Source organism: Geotrypetes seraphini, chromosome 2 (genome assembly GCF_902459505.1).
Source record: "Geotrypetes seraphini chromosome 2, aGeoSer1.1, whole genome shotgun sequence".
In the NCBI taxonomy this organism is placed as follows: Eukaryota; Metazoa; Chordata; class Amphibia; order Gymnophiona; family Dermophiidae; genus Geotrypetes; species Geotrypetes seraphini.
Window position 1 is genome coordinate 199857337 of NC_047085.1, and position 24685 is coordinate 199882021.

Below are 24685 nucleotides of genomic sequence, written 5' to 3' on the forward strand. Positions count from 1 at the left end.
TGCATCCAATATTTCTGTTTCCTGCATGCTTCCTCTCCTCCCGACCTCATTCTCTTCCCCAACCAACATCTCTTTCTGTCCCTCCACGAGACCAACTTTTCTTCCTCTCTCCTCTACCCCCATTGGCAACATGTCTCCCTCGCTATCTCTCTCAATGTCCTTCTCTCATTTTCTCCCTTGCTGCAAAAGGGAGTGGGAAAAGAGAGAGATATCCAGAGTGCCTATCTCCCACTCCCTCTACTGCCACATCCAATATGTCTCCTTCCTTTCCACCAGTCCAACATTTCCTCTGCCTCCTGCACACTTCCTCATCTCCAGTCCTCATTCCCTCCCCAACCAACATCTCTCTCTCTCCCTCCATTAATCCAACCTTTTACACTCTGCCCTCTCACCCCCCCCCCCCCCCGAGTGTGACATTTCTCCTTATCTCCTTTCTGCCCTCCCCGACCATCTCTCCCTCTCTCATCAGGCAGCCTCGGGGACTTTGCTAGGCCAGCCCGCCTCCAATAATGCAACTTCCTCTTTCATCGGTTAGCAGTCTGGCCTAGTAAAGGCCCCAAGGCTGCCTGATGGAACAGTGGCTAAACACTAGCAGCAGGCTGCGTGGGGAATTTAAAAGCATGCAGTGAGATGCCACTAGGTAGAGGGGAGGTACTGCTGAGCCAGCAATTCCATCAGGCAGCCTTGGGGCCTTTACTAGGCCGGCCTGCCTCCAAAGATGCAACTGTCCTGGGAGTGTGCTTAGATAGCTGTTTGACAATGGAAAACCAAATATTAAAAATAATCAGGGTGGGATACATGCAACTTCAAATGCTTTATAGATTGAAGCCAATATTACCAGCATACGATTTCCGTACTGTGGTTCAAACATTGATCCTGAGTAGGGTGGATTATTCTAATTCACTATACTTAGGAGTTGTGAAAGGGAAGTTGAGGGCTTTGCAAATGCTTATCAACTCCGCTGCAAGATTAATCACAGGGGTTCCTAGGAGTATCTATATAACTCCTGTGTTGAAGAAACTACACTGGTTACCTATGCAACAAAGAGTGCAGTTTAAGATTGTTGCGATTATACAGACATTTTATCACGCTTCCCCAAAGATCTTACAAAAATTCTTCCAGATCTATAAACCGAGAAGAGAGCTTAGAGGTATAAATGGGATGAAATTAAGTTTGGAGGGGAGAATGTCGACTATGCATGCTAGGATATCTGTGGCTGGAGTAGAACTATGGAATGCCTTGCCTGGTATCCTGCAGTTTTGTATGGGGAGGATGAATTTTAAGAAAATGCTGAAAACTCAATTATTTGCCAATGCCTTCTTATGCTAAGGTATATTTTAGTTGGTAATCGCATTTTAGAATTTTTCTGACATCAATGTATGATTTAAAGCTTGCTTGTATTTCTGATTGAATATTGATTGTATTTGTGCTCTATCCCTATTATAACAGGACTATAACTATAACTATGTGAGACTCTCAGCATTAGTAAACTGCAGAGCCCCGAAGAAATGATTTTGTAATCATGAAACGTAGGCCTTCGTCAGCTGTTTGGAGAGGAAGCTTTCATTAGTGCCTGTACCACATTATCAAGCCTGTCTGCCATGAAGCAACAGATAGGTGTGGCTTGCACTTTGTTAGATTAATATTTAATCACTTTACCGTTATAGTTGGCGCAGTGGGGTTGCCTATGATAGAATATTGAAGGTTAACCAATGAGGAATTTGGGTTCTCCTTCCTAGCTCTGGAGCAATGACTGCCCGGTAGCTTCTGAGGCAAATCCCCCTGCATATGTGCTTTAACTGTTTGCTTTAGGTATAAAATAGTTAAGCCTTGAGCTTTAGCTTCAGCGTTTGAACTGGAGGATATAAGTGTTGTGTTTGTGGATTTTTGCTCTGATTCCTCTTTATTTTTCTTTTTGTGATACGGAAACCACATATAAATTTTTTAATAAATAAATAGAAAAGGCTCGAGGCTGTCTGATGGAATCACCAGCTAAACTAACGCTAGTGGCAGCTGTGTGGGGAAGTACATAGTGAGTTGCTGCTGCTGCTGCTGTTTGGAAGGCAGGAGGGAGGCAGGAAAGAGAAATTGAGGAAGGCGGGAGATATGCGACAGCAGAAGGAAGGGAGAAAAACAGCACCGCGTCTACACAACAGCAGAAGGAAGTTGGGAGACATACAGCGCCGGCACCAAACCCCTAAGGATACGTATAACACGTGTTGAAAAACACTGACCTAGAAGTTAGACGGAATGTCCTATGTACATGCCTGAACACATATAGTTAATGAGAAACTTACCAAAGCAGTATCATAAAAGTCTTCAATAAGAGACATGAGGGATATGTTTGACGACAATCCTTTCACTCTCAGAAATTCCGTTGCTCTTTCAAACCACAAAACCATGTAAAGGGAAAGAAGAAATTAGGTTATTACATGCTAATTTTCTTTCTGTTAGCCTGTAGACTGGTATAGTTCCTTACAGATGGGAATTACACCTCACTGCTACCAGCAGGTGAAGACTGAGATCAAACTTGTATATCAGTATAGCTTCCCCCTAAGAATCCAGTCTGCCAAATAGCCAAGCAAAACCTAGGAAAAATCTTAACTGAAAAACAGTAAAATACACTCCGAACAGGTGCATAAAAACAACAAGCATCTGTAAACAACTGTTGTAACGTGTAGAACTGTACCCTGGAAAATAAACATCCCCACAGCTTACCAGCTAAGCTAGCTGAGCCATCGCCGCTGTTCCTAATTCTCCCCAGCCCTAGAAAAATAATAGAAAAAGCAAAATCTGCAGAAAAAGCAAAATCTGCACGCGAGCAAAAACCCGCAATCACCGCACAAAGACAGATAGGCTGGGGAACTATACCGGTCTACAGGCTAACAGAAAGAAAATTAGCAGGTAAGAACCTAATTTCTCCTTCTGAATCGCCTCGTAGACCGGTATAGTTCCTTACAGATGGGACGTACCAAAGCAGAACCCATCAAGGGTGGGACCCCCGAAAAGCCGACACCAGAACATGTTCACCGAATACGCATCCCTACGCGCTTGGACATCCACACGGTAGTGTCTTTGCAGAGAAGACCAAACAGCAGCCTTGCAAATATCTACTGGGGGCACTAGAGAAGACTCAGCCCAAGAAGCTCCCTGACCCCTAAGAGCGAAGGACCCGAGTAACATCTAACTTGCGCAAGTGTCTCTGCTCGGAAGAACCCTCCTGGCTACCCCAACATCAGGAGGACCACTGCCTGATTGACATGAAAAGGAGAAACTACCTTGGGCAGAAAGGAAGGAACAGGCCTCAAGACAACCCACTCCCTAGAAAATTCCAAGAAGGGAGCCCTACAAGAGAAAGCCTGCAGCTGAGAAACACGTCTAACTGAAGTAATGGCCACCAAGAGTAAGGTCCTTCAAAGAGCAGTCGGCCAACTCTTCAAAAGGAGGATGCACTAGCACTGACAGAACCAGATTCAGATCCCAAGATGGCACAGAGGGTCGTTTGAGAAGCTTGAGCAATTTGGCCACCCGCAAGAAGCGAATCACATCAAGAATGGCAGTCAAATGCTGACCCTTCAACAACTCACAAAAGGCTGACAAGGCCGCAAGCTGAACCCGGAGAAAAGACCAAGCCAGTCCCCTTTCCAGGCCATCCTGCAAGAACTCTAAGATGTTAGGCAAGGAAGAGCGAAAAGAGACCACTACCCGCACTGCACACCATTCCTCAAATAAACGCCAAACCCGCACACAAGCCCGAGAGGTAGAAAGCCTCCAGGACCCCAAGAGAATAGCGATCACTTTATCCGAATACCCCTTCTAACCTAGGCGACCCCTTTCAAGAGCTAAGCCATAAGACAGAAGGGATCCAGATCAAACATTGTAATGAGACCCTGAGTTAGAAGGTCGTCCAAGAGAGGAAGAGGATCCGCCACCAGATGCCTCACTGGCTGTAAATACAAGTCTTTTTTGGACAGGATGCTAGCATTCCAAGCAAATAAACAACAATCCTGGTTGGGCAAGTATATCAACGGAACCATGCAATCTTACAGCGCATTTCGAAAAGGAATTAAGACTGCACTGTTTGATAAATTCATTTCTTAACTGAAGTCTCATTATAACAATACTTTTAATCTGCCTGTAATTTAGATAACATGCTGTACTTCTATTCTCAATACTTTGTACTTCGCTGATTGACCAGTTTCTCTTCTGTGTAAACCGCCTAGAAGTCATTTGATTGTTGGCGGTATAGAAGTTATTATTACTAGATCTGCGTACCATGGTTGTCGAGGCCAATCCAGAGCCACCAGAACCACGAGGCCCGGATGGCGAATTCTGCAAAAAAGAACTCTGCCCACCAATGGCCATGGAGGGAACACATACAACAGCCCCTCTGTTGGCCATGGTTGAACTAGAGCATCCAGGCTCTCAGCCTGCCCGTCTCTGCGATGACTGAAGAAGCGGGGCATTTAGGCATTGACACTTGTGGCCATCAGGTCCCATGAGGGGCTGACCCCATGACTGCACTATCAACTGAAAGGCCACGGGGCTTAGACACCACTCTCCGGGATCTAGCACGTGACGACTTAGAAAGTCCACTTGAACATTCTCCATTCCGGCTATGTGGGATGCCAATATTTCTTGAAGGTGGAGGAGTGTGTGGCGCGGTGGTTGAAGCTACATCCTCAGCACCCTGGGGTTGTGGGTTCAAATCCCACACTGCTCCTTGTGACCCTGGGCAAATCACTTAATCCTCCATAGCTCCAGGTACGTTAGAAAGATTGTGAGCCCACTGGGACAGGCAGGGAAAATGCTTGAGTACCTGACTGTAAAATCCGCTTAGATAACCTTGATAGGCGGTATATAAAATCCTAATAAACTTGTAAAAAAAACTTGAAGAGCCCTGTTGCCCCCCTTCAAATCCAGGATGGGCCGAAAGGTACCTTCTTTCTTTGGCACCACAGAGTAAATAGAGTACCAACCTGTGCCCCACTCCTGCGGGGGAACTGAAACCAAACGCGCAGAGATCTATCAAACTTTGAAGGGTCTGGCGAAAAGCCTGCTGCTTTCACACCACCTGCGACGGAGAAGTGAAAAAACAGTCGGGCAAGGACCGGGCAAACTCCAGAGCATAGCCGTCCTGAATCACCTCCAGAACCCACTGATCGGACGTGATGTCTGCCCACTTTGAATAAAAATCCCTCAGTCGGGCACCCATCGGAACCACAATGGGCACCAGCAAGGAATCATTGGGTAGGGCAGGCGGCTGGGGACTCGGCGGGGGCGCTACCCGCACCCTGGCGGGCCCCACGAAAGGACTGCATGAGCTGGAAGAATCTGCCTCTAGAGAGCCCAGAAGATGGAAAAGAGACAGCCCCTCTACCAGGGCAGAAATCACGCCCATGCCCACGAAGATGTCAAGGGTAACCCTCCTCCCCCCCAAGAGTGGACACGGAACCTCCAGCTGCCAGCACATAAGCTTAACAAAGTGCTAACATAAATTCAGGGGGGAAAGACCCCCAGCGGCCCCAAGGGACTCCCTGCCCCAAGCAGGGTACCCTACCATACCTTGTCCCTTCATTTCCAGAACAGGGGGAAGGTCATCTGAGGTAACTGAGATGAAGATGAAGAAGGAGGTTCCCGCTGAAATTGGACCTGAAACCGCCAAAATTGGAGCTCCTGAAGCCTGCCGTGTCTGAAAAGCCTGCCGTGTCTGAAAAGCCTGGGACTTTCCTGACGCTGAGGCCGAGGAACCAACCAACGTGAAAAGGGAATCCTCAGACATTCTGGCGGCAAGGGAATGCTTTTCTCCCTGACCGTCGGCAGCATGGGCGTCAGGGGAAGCCCGAGCTTCCCCGCGATCCAAAACCAACTCGTGAGCTACATGTGGCGGGGTGCCCTGGCCGCCGGCATGCACTACCGACGAGACTACCCCACCGCTCCTGCCTGCACAACGCTTGCACAAGCTGGCCGCGAGTATCTCGCATCTGCAGCACAATGAGCACTTTTTCCCTTTAAAAGTGCTCATTGTGCTGAAAATCACCCTAGCTGCAAGAAAAGTGCCGGTTAGATGAGAAAATACAGTAAAAAGGCAGTTTTAAATGGAAATTAGCCCTTTATACCGGCACACCTCAGCATTTTTATTTTGGGTTTTTTTTTTGTTATTTTTACAGAACAGGCAACACGGCTCTCAAAGCTGGAGGGCTAACAAACCAGGGGGCTGAGGCACCTCTACAAAAATATGGGGCAGGTGGAGGAAGGTGGGGGAAGAGACTCAGTATGAGACCCGCCGAGTTTGACACTCCCGAGGTCGGACAGATCCCAAAACAGGACTCGGCCAAGCTCTATCCTACACAAAAGGGGAACCAGAAGTCCAAAAACAAAGTTCCAACGGTTCTAAGAGGGGAGCCGAATTAGCCTTACCATCTGCTTCCAGAGACTGAGGAATACTCTTAGGGGGGAACCTATACTGATATACAAGTTTGATCTCAGTCTCCACCTGCTGGTAGCAGTGAGGTATAATACCCATCCGTAAGGAACTACAGTACTCCCCCAATATTCACAGGGGTTCCGTTGCAGGAACCCCCACAAATGTTGAAAAACCGCAAATACGATTTTTAGCAGGGGAGAAAGGAGAGGGCAGACAGAGGGGCAGGAGAAGGCAGGTGGAGCGCCGCCGAGTGAAGGAAATCACTCACGGTATGCTCCAACTGCCTCTTCCTGTACTAAAGTCAGGCCTTACTAATCAGGAGCTGCATGTCAAAGCAGCTCATGATTGGCGAGGCCCGACTTTAGTACAGGAAGAGGCGGTCGGAGCATACAGCGAGTGATTTCCTTCACTCGCCGGCACTCCTGCTGCCCTCTCCTGACTGCGACCGCGGATCGCAGACCGCGAATGACCAGGGGAGCACTGTATATCGGTCTACCAGGCGATACAGAAAAACTGTTAACTAACAAGATGGGATCACGTTCCTTTCAGATAAGTTTTAAATACAAATTTCAAGTTGTACCTAACCTCTCAACTTTATTCATAAAAGATAATGTATTCATTTTCTTCTTTTTCAAATATGGTTTTGCATTTCCCAAACAATTTACTTGAGGAAAAGTGTACATTTCTCATGTTTTTATTAGCTGGATAATATTTTCATCAGGTCAACATAAATCAAGATGTATCCTAGTGGCATAGCTAGAATTGAATGGGCCCTGGATGGAAAAATTAAGATGGATCTGTATAATATCATATTTCTCAAGGCAGTCAGAGGCAGGTCCCCTTCAGAAGTCCAGCTAGAATAGAGAAAGGGGAAAGAGTTGCATGTGTATAATTGTTTTTTTCTATTCTCTTCCATTGTATTTTAAGTGGTAGAATGTTTTGCCTAAATCATTTTGCAGACACCTGAAGTTTTTTTGTTTCAGAAATCTTTACTTAATAATTGACTGTTCTTTTTAATGCTTTTCATTGTATATTCCTAGGGATTATGAGGAAATGCTGAGAAGTTCTCAGCTCAACCAAGAAGAGAATGACGTGGATATGGTTCAATCAATGACCTGAAACAATGTAAGAAAACAAACAACGAAGATGACTGGTGGATGTTCAATTTCCTTTATTACAATGACTCGACACAATCGTGTTTGCCTCAGAAGTCTGTATGCTAATGAAAAAACAATAAACATGAAGGCCCGTATTCTGTACAGGACGCCCAGGAGGGGCATACTATACAGAATCGGGCCTACACTAACCCCGATTCTGTAACCGACATCCATGTTACAGACATGGGTTAGAATAGATGCGGCCGCTACAGTTATCGGGGCAAGGGATCTCTCTGCCGCGATAGGTATAGCGGCCACCTGTCCCCCCGACGATTGCCAGCAGGAGGGTGCCCAACCCCTCCTGCCGGAAGACACCCCACTCCGCGCTAACACCCCCCCCCAGACCTCCCCCACCACTAACCTTTAATTGTTGCCCCCCCCGGACCTCCCCCCACTACCCTTTAATCGTTGGCCCGCCCCTTTCCGGCCCATCCCGATAAGCCTAAGGCCTTATTGGCCCAGGCTCCTAGAGCGATCGTCCGAAGGGGGGGGGGGGGGACAGGCAGCCGCTATATCTATCGCGGCAGGGAGATCCCTTGCCATGATAAGTATAGTGGCCGCTTCTACTTACAATGTAGGCCAGCATTTTACTGGCCTGCATTGTAAGCATCTTCCGCTCTACTAGGGAGACATGCAGGGCCGCCTAGGTTCATCTAAGGCTACCGCCTAGCCTTAAGCGGTCTTGCGGGCCTCTCTAGGCTCCCGGAGGCGCCTTCAATAAAGGCGGCCTGCCTGGGGAGCATTTTTTAAAAAATCGTGCGTCCCAATTAGCTGATTAGACAGCTGTAGGACGCCTAAAATCGGGACGCACTTTGCAGAATCCGGGCCTTTATGTTTACTGTTTTATCATCAGCATACAAATTCCTGAGGCAGGCCCGTTGTGGCCAAAACACGATCATGTCGAGTCATTGTAATAAAAGGAAATTGAATATCCACCAGTCACCTTCATTGTTTGTTTTCTGCTTTCACGTTTGTGAAGGTGGTATCTCCTATTTCTGGAGAAGACTAAAACAATGTCGAAACGAATTTCATTTCTGCAAACTGGCACTTAACGAAATAAAAATACTTTGCAGCTACAGTGGCAAAATAATGCTCAGAATTTAGGAAGTTGGTTGGTTGGGCTGAGAACTTTTCAGCACCCCCTCATACTAAGTTTATCTTTTGTGGCGGGTTACAAATAAATATTAGAATGGAATACTGTGAATAAAAGCTCATGGCACTATCACCCCACTACAATTCAAGTCTGAGCTGGGCATACATAAAAGTAAAATATATACATGCGGTCCAGATGTCTTCTAGTAATTTGGGCTAATTTGGGCTGTTAGCAGAATGAAAACCTGCTTCAAATGGTGAACATTCAAATCTTAAGAATTTCTATTCTGAACACAAATGGAACAACTTTGTAAAATGACCTATCCCTTTTCCATGGGAGATGCCTAATGCACATGAAATTAAACAGGTCACCACAGCTAACATGGAAACAAAATGTTTGATGATCAAGACCCTGTGAGAGAATTGCCTCTGGAACTCAGCCATCAGTTCTCAAAACTTTCTCAAGAAAATAATAAATTTCCTGTGAAACAAGCGATCCAACTCTCAGCTCAGACATACATAAAAATTATCATAAAATATATTAAATTTAATTATGCTATACAAAAGACTATCAGATGAACCTTTACAAATGACATAAAAAGCACACTGTCCCCAAGGGAAATACAATAAGAGAAAATAAATTGGTGTAAATATTTTTAAGTGACTTGAAAAGCAACCAACCAACTTTAGGTCAAGCTTTAGAGGACAATTGGTCTAAAGGTTTTACAATAGCTCCTTTCATAAGAGTTCTACTTCATGTAGGTATTCGCCCAATGAAGGAACCTTCCCATTATAGGTTCTGCTTTATAGACAGAGGTTAATAAATAAATAGGCTACTAACAATGTAAATTTTTTGCAGTAACTAACTTAACTTTATTTCTAGACAGCCAAAGTGGTCTAACACAATCACCACATAGTACTTATCTTTGGAACCAGTCCCTGCTGAATTAAAGTTGATTCTTCTTCCAAACCACCTTTAAAGAAATGCTGAATACATTTCATCAAATATGCAACATTTCCAAAGTCGTTCTTGTCCATCTCCTAACAGAAGCAACATTGTACATGTTAGCAGCACAACTGCATAAGAAAAACATTTTTCATTCATACCATGTAAAGTTATGATACTTGCCTTATTTACCAACCTGTCCAACTGATTCAACTGTAGTTTACTGCATTTTTGGGAAGGCCATGTCTCTTTTTTTTTGAATAGTTCACCTATTCTCTGAAATCCCTTTCCTTTGAAAGCATCAATTATGAGAGATTCCAACTAAAATAAAGAAAGAAAAAAAAGGTACTTGGAAAAGGAATAATAAAATTCTAGAACATGAATGAATTATGAAAAAAAGAAGAGGAGTGCAAAAGCATCTCTTCGGAGAAAGAGTGACAAAACCTACGGAACAGTAAGCCACAAAATTCAAGAAATCATGCAAGAAGCAATTCCTAGAAGCATGGAGAACCTAGGGGTCAAACTACAGGTCAAGCTACAGGTCAAACAGATAAGATGGGCTAGATTAATTTTTATTAACAGCTTTAGTGAAAATAATGGAGTCATAAAGCCAACATTAAAATATCAAAGATTACAGAAGTGATTGTATGCTAGATTTTGCATTAAATAAAGTGATAAAAATCTAATCTAATCTTTGTTCGTCACGCAAACCTAAGCAGGCTCAAGGTGAACTGCAATGGGAAAAGGGTGTTTTAAGGCTTAGGGGGTGGGGAAGGGGGAGAAGGAGAAGAAGGTTTGTTTTCTTTGTATTACCTTTACTTCTTTGGTAGCTTTGTTGTTTTGGTTTCCTGTTGAGAGGTTCAGGCTGAAGTTGAGGAGGTAATGGTCGGACCAGGGGATAGGGGACCATTTGATGTTAGAAGTAAGATTAGTGGGGATGGATGCAAGTAAGTCTAGGGTGTGTCCTTTTTCGTGTGTTGGGCCTGAGGGTATGATCATGATTTGAAAATCTTCAAGCAGGGTTTTCAGTTTAGAGACATCATTGTTGGTGGTCAATTCGAGGGGGTAGGTTGGCATCCCCAACGATGAGCAGGTTGGTGTGTTGGCATGCTAGGTTTGTTATTATTTCCAACAGTTTGGTGATAGTGTTTGAATGGGAGTTTGGGGGACCTGTAAATCAAAAGGATTCCTATGTTTTTAACGTGGAGTTGGGCTTGTCCTCTAGTTTACATGCTAGATATTCCAGATCTGGATGGGTGGCCGAGTCGATCTGTGTAATGGTATATGAGTTTCTGTACATTATTGCTAGTCCTCCTCCTCTCTTGTGTTTCCTAGGGATTTGGAGTATGTTGTATGGGCTATTTAGTTCTTTTAGCCATGTTTCTGTGATGAATGATAAAGAGCTGTGTTGTTAGTTGTGATTAGCTTATTTAAGAGGAATAGTTTGTTTACTACTAATCTTGCATTAACATACATACATGGGACTGGGGTAACGATTTTGCCATTATTCGATTTTGTGTGTTGTTTTGTGGGCTTTGGACTGAAATTTGTTTAAAAGGGAGGTTATTTCTTTTGTTTGCTGTTGGTTGTGTGTTTATTCCAGATTATGGGTATGAAATTTTGGTGATGTCCATAGTAGTCATTATGTGTATTAGTTTGGTTTATTGTTTTAGGTCTTTGTTGTGTGGAGTGCCATGAGGTGTTGGTGCTGTAGGTGGGAAATGTGTTGTGAATTGCTGCTATGCTGGTGATGTATAGCACTGGTAGGGTTAGAGCAAATGGGGATTTCATCCTGTGATCTGTGTAGAGTTGGCTCCTGCTGTCCAAATTGTTTGGATACCCGATGCTGTGGGAATTCAGTGTTTAGATGGTCAGATGGTTGCTAGGAGGTCCATTGGTGTGCAGTCTTGGGATTATGGCGCTGCGTTCAGTCGCTGCGCAAAGAAGTTGTGCCGCTAGTCGCACTGCCCTAAATGGCGTCACTCCGTGCTGCAAGGGATGCCAACATGACTTCCTCCCCTTGTGGTGGATGGTGGCGGTTTTTTCGCTGGGGCAGCTCCCGATAGCAGTGGAGCTGCTCTGAAAATGGGGGGAAACTTTCTAAAAGATAATTTGGATAACACACTCACTTTCACATTACATACAAAAATAAAAAAGGGACAAATGTAACACCGAATTTCAGAAAGTTTCACATTAGGACATGAAACAAAAATCAAAATGAGGGAAACATGTTGGACAAAGCTGCTGCTAAAAAGGAGGACCACCTACTTACACAGTCAATTGTAGAGTATGCCTAGAAGAAACAAATTTGTATGTTTACTGCAAAAAGGCTGACGAGGCATAAAATTCATTATTGTAAATGACATTTAAATGCTCTTGAACTGCAGGATAGTAGGTTAGTTTTTAACACAATGCTCCATCTCCTTACAATATGCAGCATACTATTGGAATATATTGTTCCATAGCCTTGACCAAGTCAAATGATGACAGTATCAGTATAAACCACCCTCAACTGTGCTGGGTACAGCATAGCAAACTGAACTTCAGGTTGCCTTAAAATACCACATTTCTGTAGTCCAGGGATAGGGAACTCCGGTCCTCGAGAGCCGTATTCCAGTCGGGTTTTCAGGATTTCCCCAATGAATATGCATGAGATCTATTTGCATCCACTGCTTTCAATGCATATTCATTGGGGAAATCCTGAAAACCCGACTGGAATACGGCTCTCGAGGACCGGAGTTCCCTACCCCTGCTGTAGACCTATGGAAAAATCATAGAGAAAGACATAAATCCTCTTACATACAATGATATGTAATTTAATTGATAACACCGGCAAATTTGTACTCCAGCTATAGATATGAAAAAATGAATGCCGATAATTTGGGGCACAGTAATTTATTTAAGCTGGTTTGGGGGCCGTTGACATCATATATTACAGGGGTGTCCAATGTCGGTCCTCGAGGGCCGCAATCCAGTCGGGTTTTCAGGATTTCCCCAATGAATATGTATGAGATCTATTAGCATACAATGAAAGCAGTGCATGCAAATAGATCTCATGCATATTCATTGGGGAAATCCTGAAAACCTGACTGGATTGCGGCCCTCGAGGACCGACATTGGACACCCCTGATATATTACCTCACTATAGTAGGTCTGATTACGAGTCAGTTTTGGTTTATTTTCGTACACATCCAGGAAAGGGTGGGTGAGGGAGGGGCTATTTCTTTCCTAATTTGACTTTTGAGTATGTCCACATGGGGTGGGAGGATATTTTTAATCTGAATAGGGTAAGGTTATTGGGATAGTCTGTTTCTGTGTTTCATTGAATAATTATTGGGTGGGGGGGAAGAAAATGTATGGTTATGCATATTTGGTAAGTTGAATGTGATTTTATTAACTTATTATATGATATAGATTTGAGTATTGCACTTTTTGAAGTTTAGAAAATCAATAATGAATGGAAAAAAAAAAACACCGGCTGAATCTCAGATTTTCTGTTACCAAAAAGATGATTGCAAAATCTCAGTCCATGGCCACAAGGACCTTTTACACCCTGTCAATTTTAATAGAACAGTACTAGACTGGCTTGTTTAGTTTTACAATGGGTGTATTGATGTACTGCTCACTGCAGTATGTAAGATGCTGCCTTTTCCTTACAAGATCATGAAGGGCATAGAGAAAGTGGAGAGAGACAGATTCTTCAAACTTTCAAAAAATAAAAGAACAAGAGGGCATTCGGAAAAGTTGAAAGGGGACAGATTCAAAACGAATGCTAGGAAGTTCTTCTTTTCCCAACGTGTGGGGGACACCTGGAATGCGCTTCCAGAGGACGTAATAGGGCAGAGTACGGTAACGGGGTTTAAGAAAGGATTGGACAATTTCTTGCTGGAGAAGGGGATAGAGGGGTATAGATAGAGGATTACTACACAGGTCCAGGACTTGTTGGGCCACCGCGGGAGCGGACTGCTGGGCGCGTTTGAAGAATCTGTCTCTTTCCACTTTCTCTAAGCCCTTCATGATCTTGAAAGGAAAAGGCAGCATCTTACATACTGCAGTGAGCAGTACATCAATACACCCATTGTAAAACTAAACAAGCCAGTCTAGTACAGATCAATCCTACACAGTCAATCTTAACTGAAAACCATGTCTTTCGAACACACAGAACACAGAAAACACCTTCGCCTAGTATGGAATATGTAATCACAAACTAACCCGTCTCCCTTTTACAAACCTATAATGTGGTTTTTAGCCATGGTGGTAACAGCTCAGACTCTCATAGAATTCTGAAAAAATTACCACCTTGGCCGGTGCTAAAAAGACACTCTACAGTTTTGTAAAAGGGGGGATAAAATAGAAAAACATAGACAATGGTTAAATTGAACCACCAAGAAGCTGGACTCTGTATACAATGCAACACCACAGAAACAGCGATGCATCTTCCCTAAAGCAAAACAATAAATAGAATTTTTTTCTACATTGTCTTCTCTGGTTTCTGCTTTCCTCAGTCTTGTCACTCTCTTCCTTTCTTCCACTGTCTACCCTCTCTCTGCCCCTTTAATATGGCATCTTCTCTCCTTGTATTCCCCTTCCATCTCTCCCTTCACCCCTATTATTCTGGCATCCATCTTCTTCCCTTCCCTCCTCCAATGGTCTGGCATCTCTCTCCTCTTCTTCCCTTTCCTCTCCCACACCCCCATGGTATGGCATTTTACTCTCTCCTCTCCCTTCCCCCCACTTCCATCAGCATCTGCCCCCTTTCTTTCCCTCCAACCCAATTCCATCCAGTATCCTTCCCCCTTATATGTCTCTCTTTCCTTTCCCTGCACACCAATTTCATCAGCATCTGCCCCCTTTCTCTCCCTCCACCACCATTCCATACCACCCTGACCCCCTTTTTCCCCCCTCTAGCACCCTCCTAAGCTCCTCTCTCCCTCCAAACCAGCAAGGTCCCATGATGACTGCTTCTGTTGCCTATGGAAAATGTAAGTGATGTTGGAGGGGGTGGGCCGGCAGACGCAGGGAGTTGCGACAAGGTTCCGCAATGACTGCAGCTGCCAGTCCACCCCTTCCGACGCCACTTACGTCTTACGGAGGCAGAGGCGGCAAATGTGGCAGTGTGGCTGCTGACTCTGCTTCGGAATAAGTACGGCAGCCGCGCTGAGGTGCAGGTGCCATTTAGAGCAGCTCGGAAGGTTCTGGATCCAGCCGGCTGTGTACCCCCCTAAGGCTGGCACCCGGGGCGGTCTGCTACTGTATGAGGGAACAAAAAATAATAAAAAGAATGGATAACTTGACCGATTTAGACATGCCATACAATTATAACCACAAAAATATGTCATAAAATGTAATTCTAAACTCAAAAGACTCCAGACGAAAAGCAGACTATAGAAAGGAAACCAGAAAAGACCGGGTAGATGAAAAGTGAAACCTGGGAAAGATCTAAATTATTGTTCAAATGAGCTTCTATTTAAACCAAAGAATAAAACCACAGTACTCGGTAAAGTAAAAAAGGGAGAGTAAAATGGACTTAACGAAAAGGTCTCTGCACTGATGAGATAAACTCGTACGCAGAATAAATGTGAACACGCGACAGTGGGGCTATGATATTTGATCCGTTGAAAGAGGCGCCAAAAAAGTGTCGGCAGTGGATTGAATGCACACTGATAGGGGAGGGGCATCGGGCTGTTAAAAAAGGCTGCTTTAATAAATAAAAAACTAAATAAAAAACCAAAACCATGATAAAATGCCGAACCTGACTGCAAGTGGTAGTGAAAGTAGCATAAGGCACCCGTAGTACTGTTAGTGCCAGAGCTGCTTGGAATTAAGAACCATGCTGTACATGAGGAGAAATAAGAAAGAATGAGGTGATAAGATGTAAAGTGCTGGCCCCTCACTGCACCACTTGATAAAACTAAGGAGCGATGTTCTAGAGCAGGGGTGCCCACACTTTTTGGGCTTGCGAGCTACTTTTAAAATGACCAAGTCAAAATGATCTACCAACAATAAAATTAAAAAAAAAAACACAAAGCACACTGTACGCATAGAAAATGTTAATTATCATTCCTATTCCAGGGTTTTTTCAAAGAGGTCAAAGCAGATGGCTCTATGTACTGTCACCTCAGTAACAAGCATACAAAAATAGACAAATATACCCCCTCCCTTTTTACTAAACCACGATAGCAGTTTTTAGCGCAGGGAGCTGCGCTGAATGCTCAGCACTGCTCTCGACGCTCATGGGCTCCCTGCACTAAAAACCTCTATTGCGGTTTAGTAAAAGAGGACCAAAGTGTAAAATATAGACAGCAGATATAAATTCAGACACATTTTGATCACTAAATTTAAAATAAAATAATTTTTCCTACCTTGTCTGGTGAATTCATGAGTCTCTGGTTGCACTTTCTTCTTCTGACTGTGCATCCAATCTTTCTTCCCTTCTTTCAGCCTGTATGCTTCCTCTCCTCCAGACCTCATTCCCTCCCCCAACTTTTCCTTCCTCTCTCCCTGCCCTTTCTTTCTCTCTGCCTCCCTTTCTTTTTTTTCTGTTTCTCTTCTTTCCTTCTGTCTCCCTGCCTGCCCTCTTTCTTTCTTTCTTTCTTTCTCCCTGCCCTCTCCCAAGCCACTGCCACTTCCATCAGGGACCAGGACCAAACCGCCACCAATAAGAGGCCCCAAACTGCCACAAGCTCTCCCTGCTTTGGGCCGACCAGCATTCCTCTCCCCGACGTCAATTCTGCCGTCGGAGAGGAAGTTCCAGCCCAGCCAGGCAGCGATTGGCTGGCCAGAACTTCCTCTCTGATGGCAGAATTGATGTCGGGGAGAGGAAGGCTGATCAGCCCAAGATCGCGATCGACCTATTGGGGGAAATGCTGCTGGGTCCTGCCTTTGTGGAAACAGAAAGTAGGCAGGACCCGGCAGTGAGAAGAGAAAATGCTTCACTGACCTGTCTCCCGCCTTAACCCGTAGCGAACATTTGCTTCGGGGGTCTAACGAGTGTGTGCCAGCTTCCCTTCTCTTCCCCGCCCCCCTGGACATAACTTCCAGTTTCGGAGGGAAGAGAAGGGAAGCCGGCACGCACTCGTTAGAGCCCCGGAGCATAAGTTCGCTATGGGCTGAAATCTCCAAGCCGTTTTTTTTTTTGTGTTTTTTTTTTTTTAATGTTCAGCAGCAGTGACAGCAGCAGATGTTAGCCGGGCGGTCATCTAAGTTAGCTGGGCGGACCGCCCAGCTAAAAGGCCCTAGGGAGAACACTGAGTACAGAAGTGATCATAGAGATGCGAGTCCCAAGCAATTACTTTTGTGGAATGCATAGAGAAGAGAGACCCTTATATACACAGGTAGGGCTAGTTTCAGTTAGGGCGCTGGCCTTTGATCAGAGGGCCGCCGCGTGAGCAGACTGCTGGGCACGATGGACCACTGGTCTAACTCAGCAGCGGCAATTCTTATGTTCGTATGTTACTAGGGAGGGAGAGTGTGGCGCAGTGGTTAAAGCTATAAAGCCTCAGACCCCGAAGTTGTGGGTTCAAACCACGCTGCTCCTTGTGACCCTGGGCAAGTCACCTAATCTCCCTATTGCCCACTGGTACAGACCGGGGAAAAATGCTTGAGTACCTGAATAAATGCTCCCCTGTGAGAATGGTATAGAAAATAGAATAAATAAATATATACTAAGAAATGCAGTCGTGAAACCTATAAAATGTAGCAGGAGATGACAAATATTTTCCATTGTTTTGGTGCCACAGGCCCGATTAAAATTCGTTTTTAAGCATACCTGGAAAAATTGCCTATGCATGTTACAACTTATGAAATGCAAAAGGCAGCTTTCTTTGGCACAGTGTAAGTACTACAGCAAGCTTTAGTAATCAATTTTGGGACCATTCTGGAGTCCATTCTGCCTTTTCCTATAAAGGGATAGGGATGGGGATGGGACTTGATTTACTGCCTTTCTGTGGCTACAACCAAAGAGATTTACATATAAGAGGTACTCAGGCACCAGCATTTATACCAAGTTTCAGCAGGCATGTAAATTTGGAGCCTAAAGACAGGAAGGGGTTGAAATGAAAAGTAGTTGTGTGAACACTACAGGAGCAAAAGAGAAGCAAAAACGGTACTCACTGACCGCTCCGTAACTTCCCCACCGAGTAAAGGCAGAGCAAACAGACTGACAGCCAACAAAGTGCTTTGTAGAGAGACAACTTCCTCAAATAGCCAGTAAAGTTGATACTTAAAGACACTTCTTTTTTTTTTAAAGGAGGAAAGTTGAGTGGCGAAAGATAAGGACTTGACACTACCAGGTATAACCATGAATACAAAGCAAAGTAGAGGACCAAACTTTTCCCCCTACTCAATAAGACTAAAAGCAAGTGTCCACAGAGGAGTCCAGAAGCTGCACCAAAACTATCCACCACCTGATATAGATGGAGAAATAATGAACTGGAACTGCTGTACCCTGTTCTGCATGATATAACTAAATTGAGCTGTCTTCACCTGCTGTTAGATTGGCATAGATCAGGGGTGTCAAAGTCCCTCCTCGAGGGCCGCAATCCAGTCAGGTTTTCAGGATTTCCCCAATGAATATGCATGAGATCTATTTGCTTGCACTGCTTTCATTGTATGCTAATAGACCTCATGCACATTCATTGGGGAAATCCTGAAAACCAGACTGGATTGCGGCCCTCGAGGAGGGACTTTGACACCCCTGGCACAGATCATAGGTTCTGGACTGGTATATTAGAAATGCTAAAGAAATAGCTGAATATTCAATTCCGCCACAAGTATTTCCTGAAAAAATGATGCACAAAAGGATTGCAAGGAAGAGCTTTCTTGCAAATACTGATAAATGCAGTAAATAGGACTATTCAGCCAAAGCTCTGGAGAGAAAAAAAAAGGATCCACAAAATGAAGCTCCAAGAAAATAACACGGTGACAAAATTCATCACCATTCCCATCCCGCGGATAACCACGGAAAACCATCTCCATGTCAATTCTTCAAGGAGAGAGGGAATAATCAGAGTATGAATGGGCACAGCCACTGAACCTCAAGCCTTGCATTGAAGAATGCTGGTGTAGAAGGACTAAGGTTGGGGATGGAACGGTGAATTCTGTGACCATTTCATTCTCTACAAAAATTTGATGGTCCTGGTTTTGACAACTATGAATAAGAAAATTCCCCCCCCCCCCCCCGCAAAAAAAACAAAGGGTGGCACTTTTGTATACAAGCAGCATAAAAGTAATAATGCCTCATTATGCAACCCTACCTACCACCTCAGATAGCTTCATTATTTGTGTATGCTCAATACTGCAAGCAGATGAAAAGCCCTGTGACCTTAAAATTAAAATACTTATCAAATCACCAATGGCTGGATTCACTGAAATGTGTTACTGTGTGAATACATACTAATGCCATTATTAGTAATAAGTCCCATCACATAAAATGGGACCTGCAGCAAATAACAGTCGCATCTTTTAGTAAAATCTATCCCCAATTTCTCTGTGATCAACTCATCTCAGGTTGCTCCAGCCAGGCCCACCCAGCCAATTGGAGAGCAGCACACAAAACACAGGCTGAGCTGAGGATTGACAAAGGAACAGAAAACAAGACAGCCCACATAAGAAAGTTACATGTTTAAAGAGATCCCCTAGAGGTCGGAGCCTCCTCATGAACTCCTTGTAGAGAAGTCCTGGTGACAGTTTAGGGGAGGGGGCCTGTGGTGTGGCAGGTCTCTGTCCTGTCTCCTTCAGTGTGGGGATGGGGTTTTTTTTGCTTTTGTTTCTTCTGGGTTATGTGAAGGGGGGAATTTTTTTTGGGGGGTGTGATAGTTCTGGAGGCTATAAGGGTCCCAGCCTCTGGAGTAGATGTTAAGCAGCACAGAGCAGATGCTGGGGATGTGTGTGTGGGGGGGTGACTTTGGATCCAGCATCATTGACTACGGTCCTTCTTATTTTCTGATTGCACCATTTTACACCTTCATTTTCCTTTTCTTGTTGCAAGTTGGGTCAGAATGTAGTGGGGGGGGAAGGTAGTTTATACTTCTCTGAACTATGGGGGGACTAGTGGGTTGTGGGCTTCCTTTGTTTTTACCCATGGTCCTGGGCTTCAGGGGGTTCTATGGTTCGGATAGGGGAGGAGAGTGGGGGGTAAGGTTGAGTAATGTAGTTTCAAAAACTGATGACTGGCAATCTTTGTCCACCTATGGAGTTAAATAGTGTGTATATCTTCTGTTTTGCACTGTCCCTTGATTGTATGGATTGTCATCAATAAAAAATTGTTTAAACCTAAAGAGATCCAACTCTGCTCTTTCAAGTTAAAGTTTAGAACTTAATGTCCACAGTTTTAGATTTCTATATATCTATCCTCTAAACAACGTCACACAACATTTCATAGTCCTGGTTCAGATTAAACAATCTGCTTTAAAACATCAAAATATATAAACCACGGGTAGCTGAAAGTCACACAGCATACTTGTACAAAAATATATACGAGAACTGTGTTGATTCAATTGGTTAAATATATACGAGAACTGTGTTGATTAAATTGGTTCAAAATTTAGCGTGCACTTCCTTCCCCCTCCCCCCAATAATCTATATATATATATATAAAATCGGAGGTATGTGTGTGTGTATGTGCCGCGATCACGCAAAAACGGCTTGACCGATTTGAACGAAACTTGGTATGCAGATCCCTCACTACCTGGGATGATATGTTCTGGGGGTCTCTCGGCCCACCTGCACACATGGGCGGAGCTACAAACATAAAATCAGATTTCACCCATTCATGTCAATGGAAAAAATGTAAAAAGCTGCCATTCTCACAGTAATTCAAAAACGGCTTGACCGATTTGAACAAAACTTGGTATGCAGATCCCTCACTACCTGGGGTGATATGTTCTGGGGGTCTCGCAGCCCACCTGCACACGTGGGCGGAGCTACAAACAGAAAATCAGATTTCACCCATTCATGTCAATGGAAAAAATGTAACAAGCTGCCATTCTCACTGTAATTCAAAAACGGCTTGACCGATTTGAACGAAACTTGGTATGCAGATCCCTCACTACCTGGGGTGATATGTTCTGGGGGTCTCGCGGCCCACCTGCACATGTGGGCGGAGCTACAAACAGAAAATCAGATTTCACCCATTCATGTCAATGGAAAAAATGTAAAAAGCTGCCATTCTCACAGTAATTCAAAAACGGCTTGACCGATTTGAACAAAACTTGGTATGCAGATCCCTCACTACCTGGGGTGATATGTTCTGGGGGTCTCGCGGCCCACCTGCACACGTGGGCGGAGCTACAATCAGAAAATCAGATTTCACCCATTCATGTCAATGGAAAAAATGTAAAAAGCTGCCATTCTCACAGTAATTCAAAAACGGCTTCACCGATTTGGACAAAACTTGGTATGCAGATCCCTCACTACCTGGGGTGATATGTTCTGGGGGTCTCGCGGCCCACAACTCTATGTTGCTTGCTCAAGGCTGGGTTCACCCAAGAATTTATATGTTCTTGCTCCAGGAGGTGAAACTAAAAATGTTGTTTATAATCACGTTTTGCGTTAGTTGTATTGTATTCATTTTGTCAAATATTTCACATTATAATTTGAATATTGTACTTTTTATTAAGCTGTAAAAAAATAATTTCATTCACCACTATAAAGTATCTTTATTTGAATCCATTTACAGTGTTATTGCTATAATTAAATACCAGTGCAACGCCGGGGCATCAGCTAGTGTTATATAAAACAGACTTTGCAATAGGTTACTTACAAAAAATTCTTTGTTAGGAACCATGGACTCAGTTATCTCAGTGCTTGGATGTTGACTTTCTTCCTCCTTGAGAATCACAAGAAAATAAATCAGAAATAAGTGGTCTGCTTACAGCTATTTATAATGCAGTCTTCTGGATAAGATTATCATAATGAAGTACAGCAGGAGGCCAATGTACCAACTCCCAGCCATTTTTGCTAAAAGCTGGCTATGGATGCAAATGAGCTTCTCACATATAGAAACATAGTAAATGTGGCAAATTTTTCCTGATATACTCCTAACAAGTTTGGTTTGCAGAATATATAGGAGTTACAATGAAGATGCATGAATTAAATCAGCATGTACTGGAAGGCCAGGACAGATTTGGGAAGCCTTATCAAATCAGACAACTACTGCTTATCAGACATGAAAGCCAGGAAAAAGAAAACCAAAAAACACAAAACACAACAAACATCATACATTGTCCATGATTTAAAAGTGCCATCCTTAGCATTAAATAAGATATTGGAAGACAACAGTCCTGTTGTAAATCGGTCCATGAATTCATAAGCTACCGTAATCTTTCAAATTTTTCCATAAAGTAAAATTACACGTTTCTGTTCCATATACAGTAAATCATTTTAAGAAGAATTTTAAGAAGAATGGTTCCTGGATCAATGGGTTGAAAACAACCCCAACCCTACCCCCTTTAATCCTATGAAGTTGGGCAAGTCATTTTATGTTCTCTTGAACTGTAAGCTGATTCAGGAAGAAACTTACTGCATCTGAGTTTTTAAAAAAATGAAAAAGTTGTGCTGCTGAATATTGTTATTCGGAGAGGCTATCTAAAACGCCAGTTAAAAGATAAAAGTGAATTTGGAAAGAACTGGTTGTTGCACAACTTTTTATTGTTAAGGAATCTGCTGCTCTTCCCCTTTTCAAAACGATTGCAGTGCTAAAGCCAATGGACGTTGTACAGGGAAGGCTAGTCTTAGAGCTTTTCCATATAGGGGGTGCCATGGCTTCCACATACCCCCGTATCTTTTCGTATTCTCTGCATATACCCTCCCCCTGAGTGTGCGGGATGTGACAGATCCAGACCCAAGCAACCGTGTTCTAATCTAAACATTTAAGGATAAAAAATGTGGCCCATCCAACTCCGTTACCCCCAGAAAATACCCACACCACTGCCGCTCTATCCCAAACCAAAGCACACTGCAAGCAGTACTCACGCTCATAGTGTAAGAGAACTCGTGAACTAGCAGCAAGAAGAAGAAGGACTGAGCTGCAGGTGCACATGCAAAGCCCATTAACAACAGACAGAGCCAGTTCAAGGGATAGGCAAGCTAGGTGCTTCGGGCCCAAAAGTTTAGGGGGGATCTTGTCTTATCTGCTCACTGTTCTGGAGGCTAGGATTGCCAACTGTCTGAATTTTTTCAGGATTCAAAAATGTTGTACATCACCTGTCTTAAAGCCAGGAAGATGGATAAGTGTGTGGATATTTTTCAGAGTTTAGCTCTCCCCCCCTACAGTTCTGAGATTGTGGTAGGCTCCAGCCAAAGAGAAGGCTAGGGATAGGAAGGAGGGGCTGAGTTGCAAAGGCTGTGGAAAAAGCAGATCCCTGGAAAGAATCAGTGGAACTAGTTCAGGGGTGGGCAAACTTTTCAACTCGTAGGCCAGAATGGGTTCTTAAATTTGACAGAGGGGCCAGACCTTTTTTAATCCCCCCGGTACCTTTTTTAAAACATCTCCCTGCCCCGTCGTACCTTTTTAATTCCCTCTTATAGCCTGGCGGTCTAGCGTGTATCGGCAGGTGCGAAATAGAAGTTGCTTACCTGTAATGGTAGTTCTCCTTGGACAGATGGATCTTACAGCCACACAAGAAGGTGACGTCCCCGTGACGGAGCCGACCCGGCAGTCTAAAAGCTGCAAAGCTAAAGAGCTTTGCACATGTGCCAGCCCTCCCCCCTACAGGATCCCACCCCGCACCTATATAATCACACCCCCAACCGGCAAAACACAGTTTTAAAAGTTTCCGCGATTTAACCCGACTCGGTAGTCTTAACGGGGTTTCCTCGTTCCCTTATCGCTTCAACTTTTTCAACAACATTTCTCTTCTTCTCGAATTTGATTTAGCAGCGCTCTGGTTTAAGATGCCTGAAAAAGCCAAACCTGGGTTTAAACGCTGCTCCACGTGCTCAGCAAAGATGTCGGCGACTGACCAACACGCCTCGTGCATCCGTTGTCTGGGCCCCCACCATCGGACTTTTTCCTGCGCTCACTGCGCTAAACTAAACAAACGCTCGCTTAAAATCCGAGCACTAAAACTTAAGGAGCTTGAAATCCCTAACGCGGCCTCCGCTCTCCCCTCCGCCTGCCTGCAAGGGGCATCGGAGCCGCAGGGACCACCTCCCAAGGTGCCGAAGCTGGTGATTCGCAAACCAGCTCAGGCACCAGCGTCCCCCACGTGTGTCTCGTCGGGACCGATGACGTCACACACTGGGACGCTCCCTATTGGCTCCCTTGCTCCTCTACTGCCGATTGGCTCAGTGACTGCTCCCACTGGCCAATCACGGCAGGATCGCTGTCTCTCGGTCCCGCCCTCGGCACCGACTGACTCCAGCCATCGGCACCGTGCTCCCTTTCCTGGAAAGCCTGCAGCCCAGCGTTTTGCCTCCCCAGACCGGCATCCACACTCTGCTTCAGCCAGCCCACCCAGGAAACTAAAGAGGACATCTAAACAACTGCTTTCCTCCAGTTCCTCCTCCTCCCAGGGCTCTCCTCCTACACTGTCTGCTGCTACTGCTCCAGCCCAGGATCCTCCCCAGCTCCAGCCTCAGCTTCTGATGCAGCCTGAACTTTTTCAACTTTTCCAGCAGTTCCAGCTCTTTCAGCAACAGCAACTGCTTTCTGCATCTCCTCCACTACTCTCCGCTCAGCCGATTGAACAGGGCACTCAGCTTACATCCTCACCTCAGGTTCAGCATGACGCCCATCTCTCGGACTCTGTTTCCACTACCTCTTCTATGGCGGCGGAGCTGGAATCCTACTATGCTTCCTCCTCGCGCTCACCCTCGCCTGATCTGCAGACGGATCCCCTGCTCTCTTCTCTGGCTCATGACGACACCCCATCTGAGCGAGATAGGGCGTCACCCCCGGAAGACACCTCCTACCCACGCTTCCTTTCCAAGATGGCGTCCTCTCTACAATTAACCGCCACAGCCCAGCCGGATCCCCGGGAACAGAGACTTCAGGTCCTTAAGTATCTTCACATTCCAAAAGAGGTAATCTCTTTGCCCCTTCATGCTACTCTGGCTGATTCT

General features: G+C 44.7%; 1 protein-coding gene across 6 annotated transcripts in view; it reads right to left on the minus strand.

Annotated features, from left to right (window-relative positions):
* The window catches only part of SYCP2L (synaptonemal complex protein 2 like), a 230729-nt gene extending 208094 nt beyond the window's left edge, over positions 1–22635 (minus strand). For 5 of the 6 annotated variants that reach the window (XM_033930427.1, XM_033930431.1, XM_033930430.1 and 2 more), the window contains exons 1-6: positions 22595–22615; positions 21384–21449; positions 11895–11915; positions 9806–9943; positions 9601–9717; positions 2298–2402 (exon numbers count right to left, since the gene is read on the minus strand). In XM_033930427.1, coding sequence (XP_033786318.1) covers positions 2298–2402; positions 9601–9717; positions 9806–9943; positions 11895–11915; positions 21384–21449; positions 22595–22600 — 453 coding nt within the window. In that variant the 5' untranslated portion in view covers positions 22601–22615. Of the gene's footprint in view, positions 1–2297; positions 2403–9600; positions 9718–9805; positions 9944–11894; positions 11916–21383; positions 21450–22594 lie in introns of all 6 variants that reach the window. The other variant, XM_033930428.1, reaches the window with a different exon arrangement.
* Positions 22636–24685: the final 2050 nt, after the last annotated feature.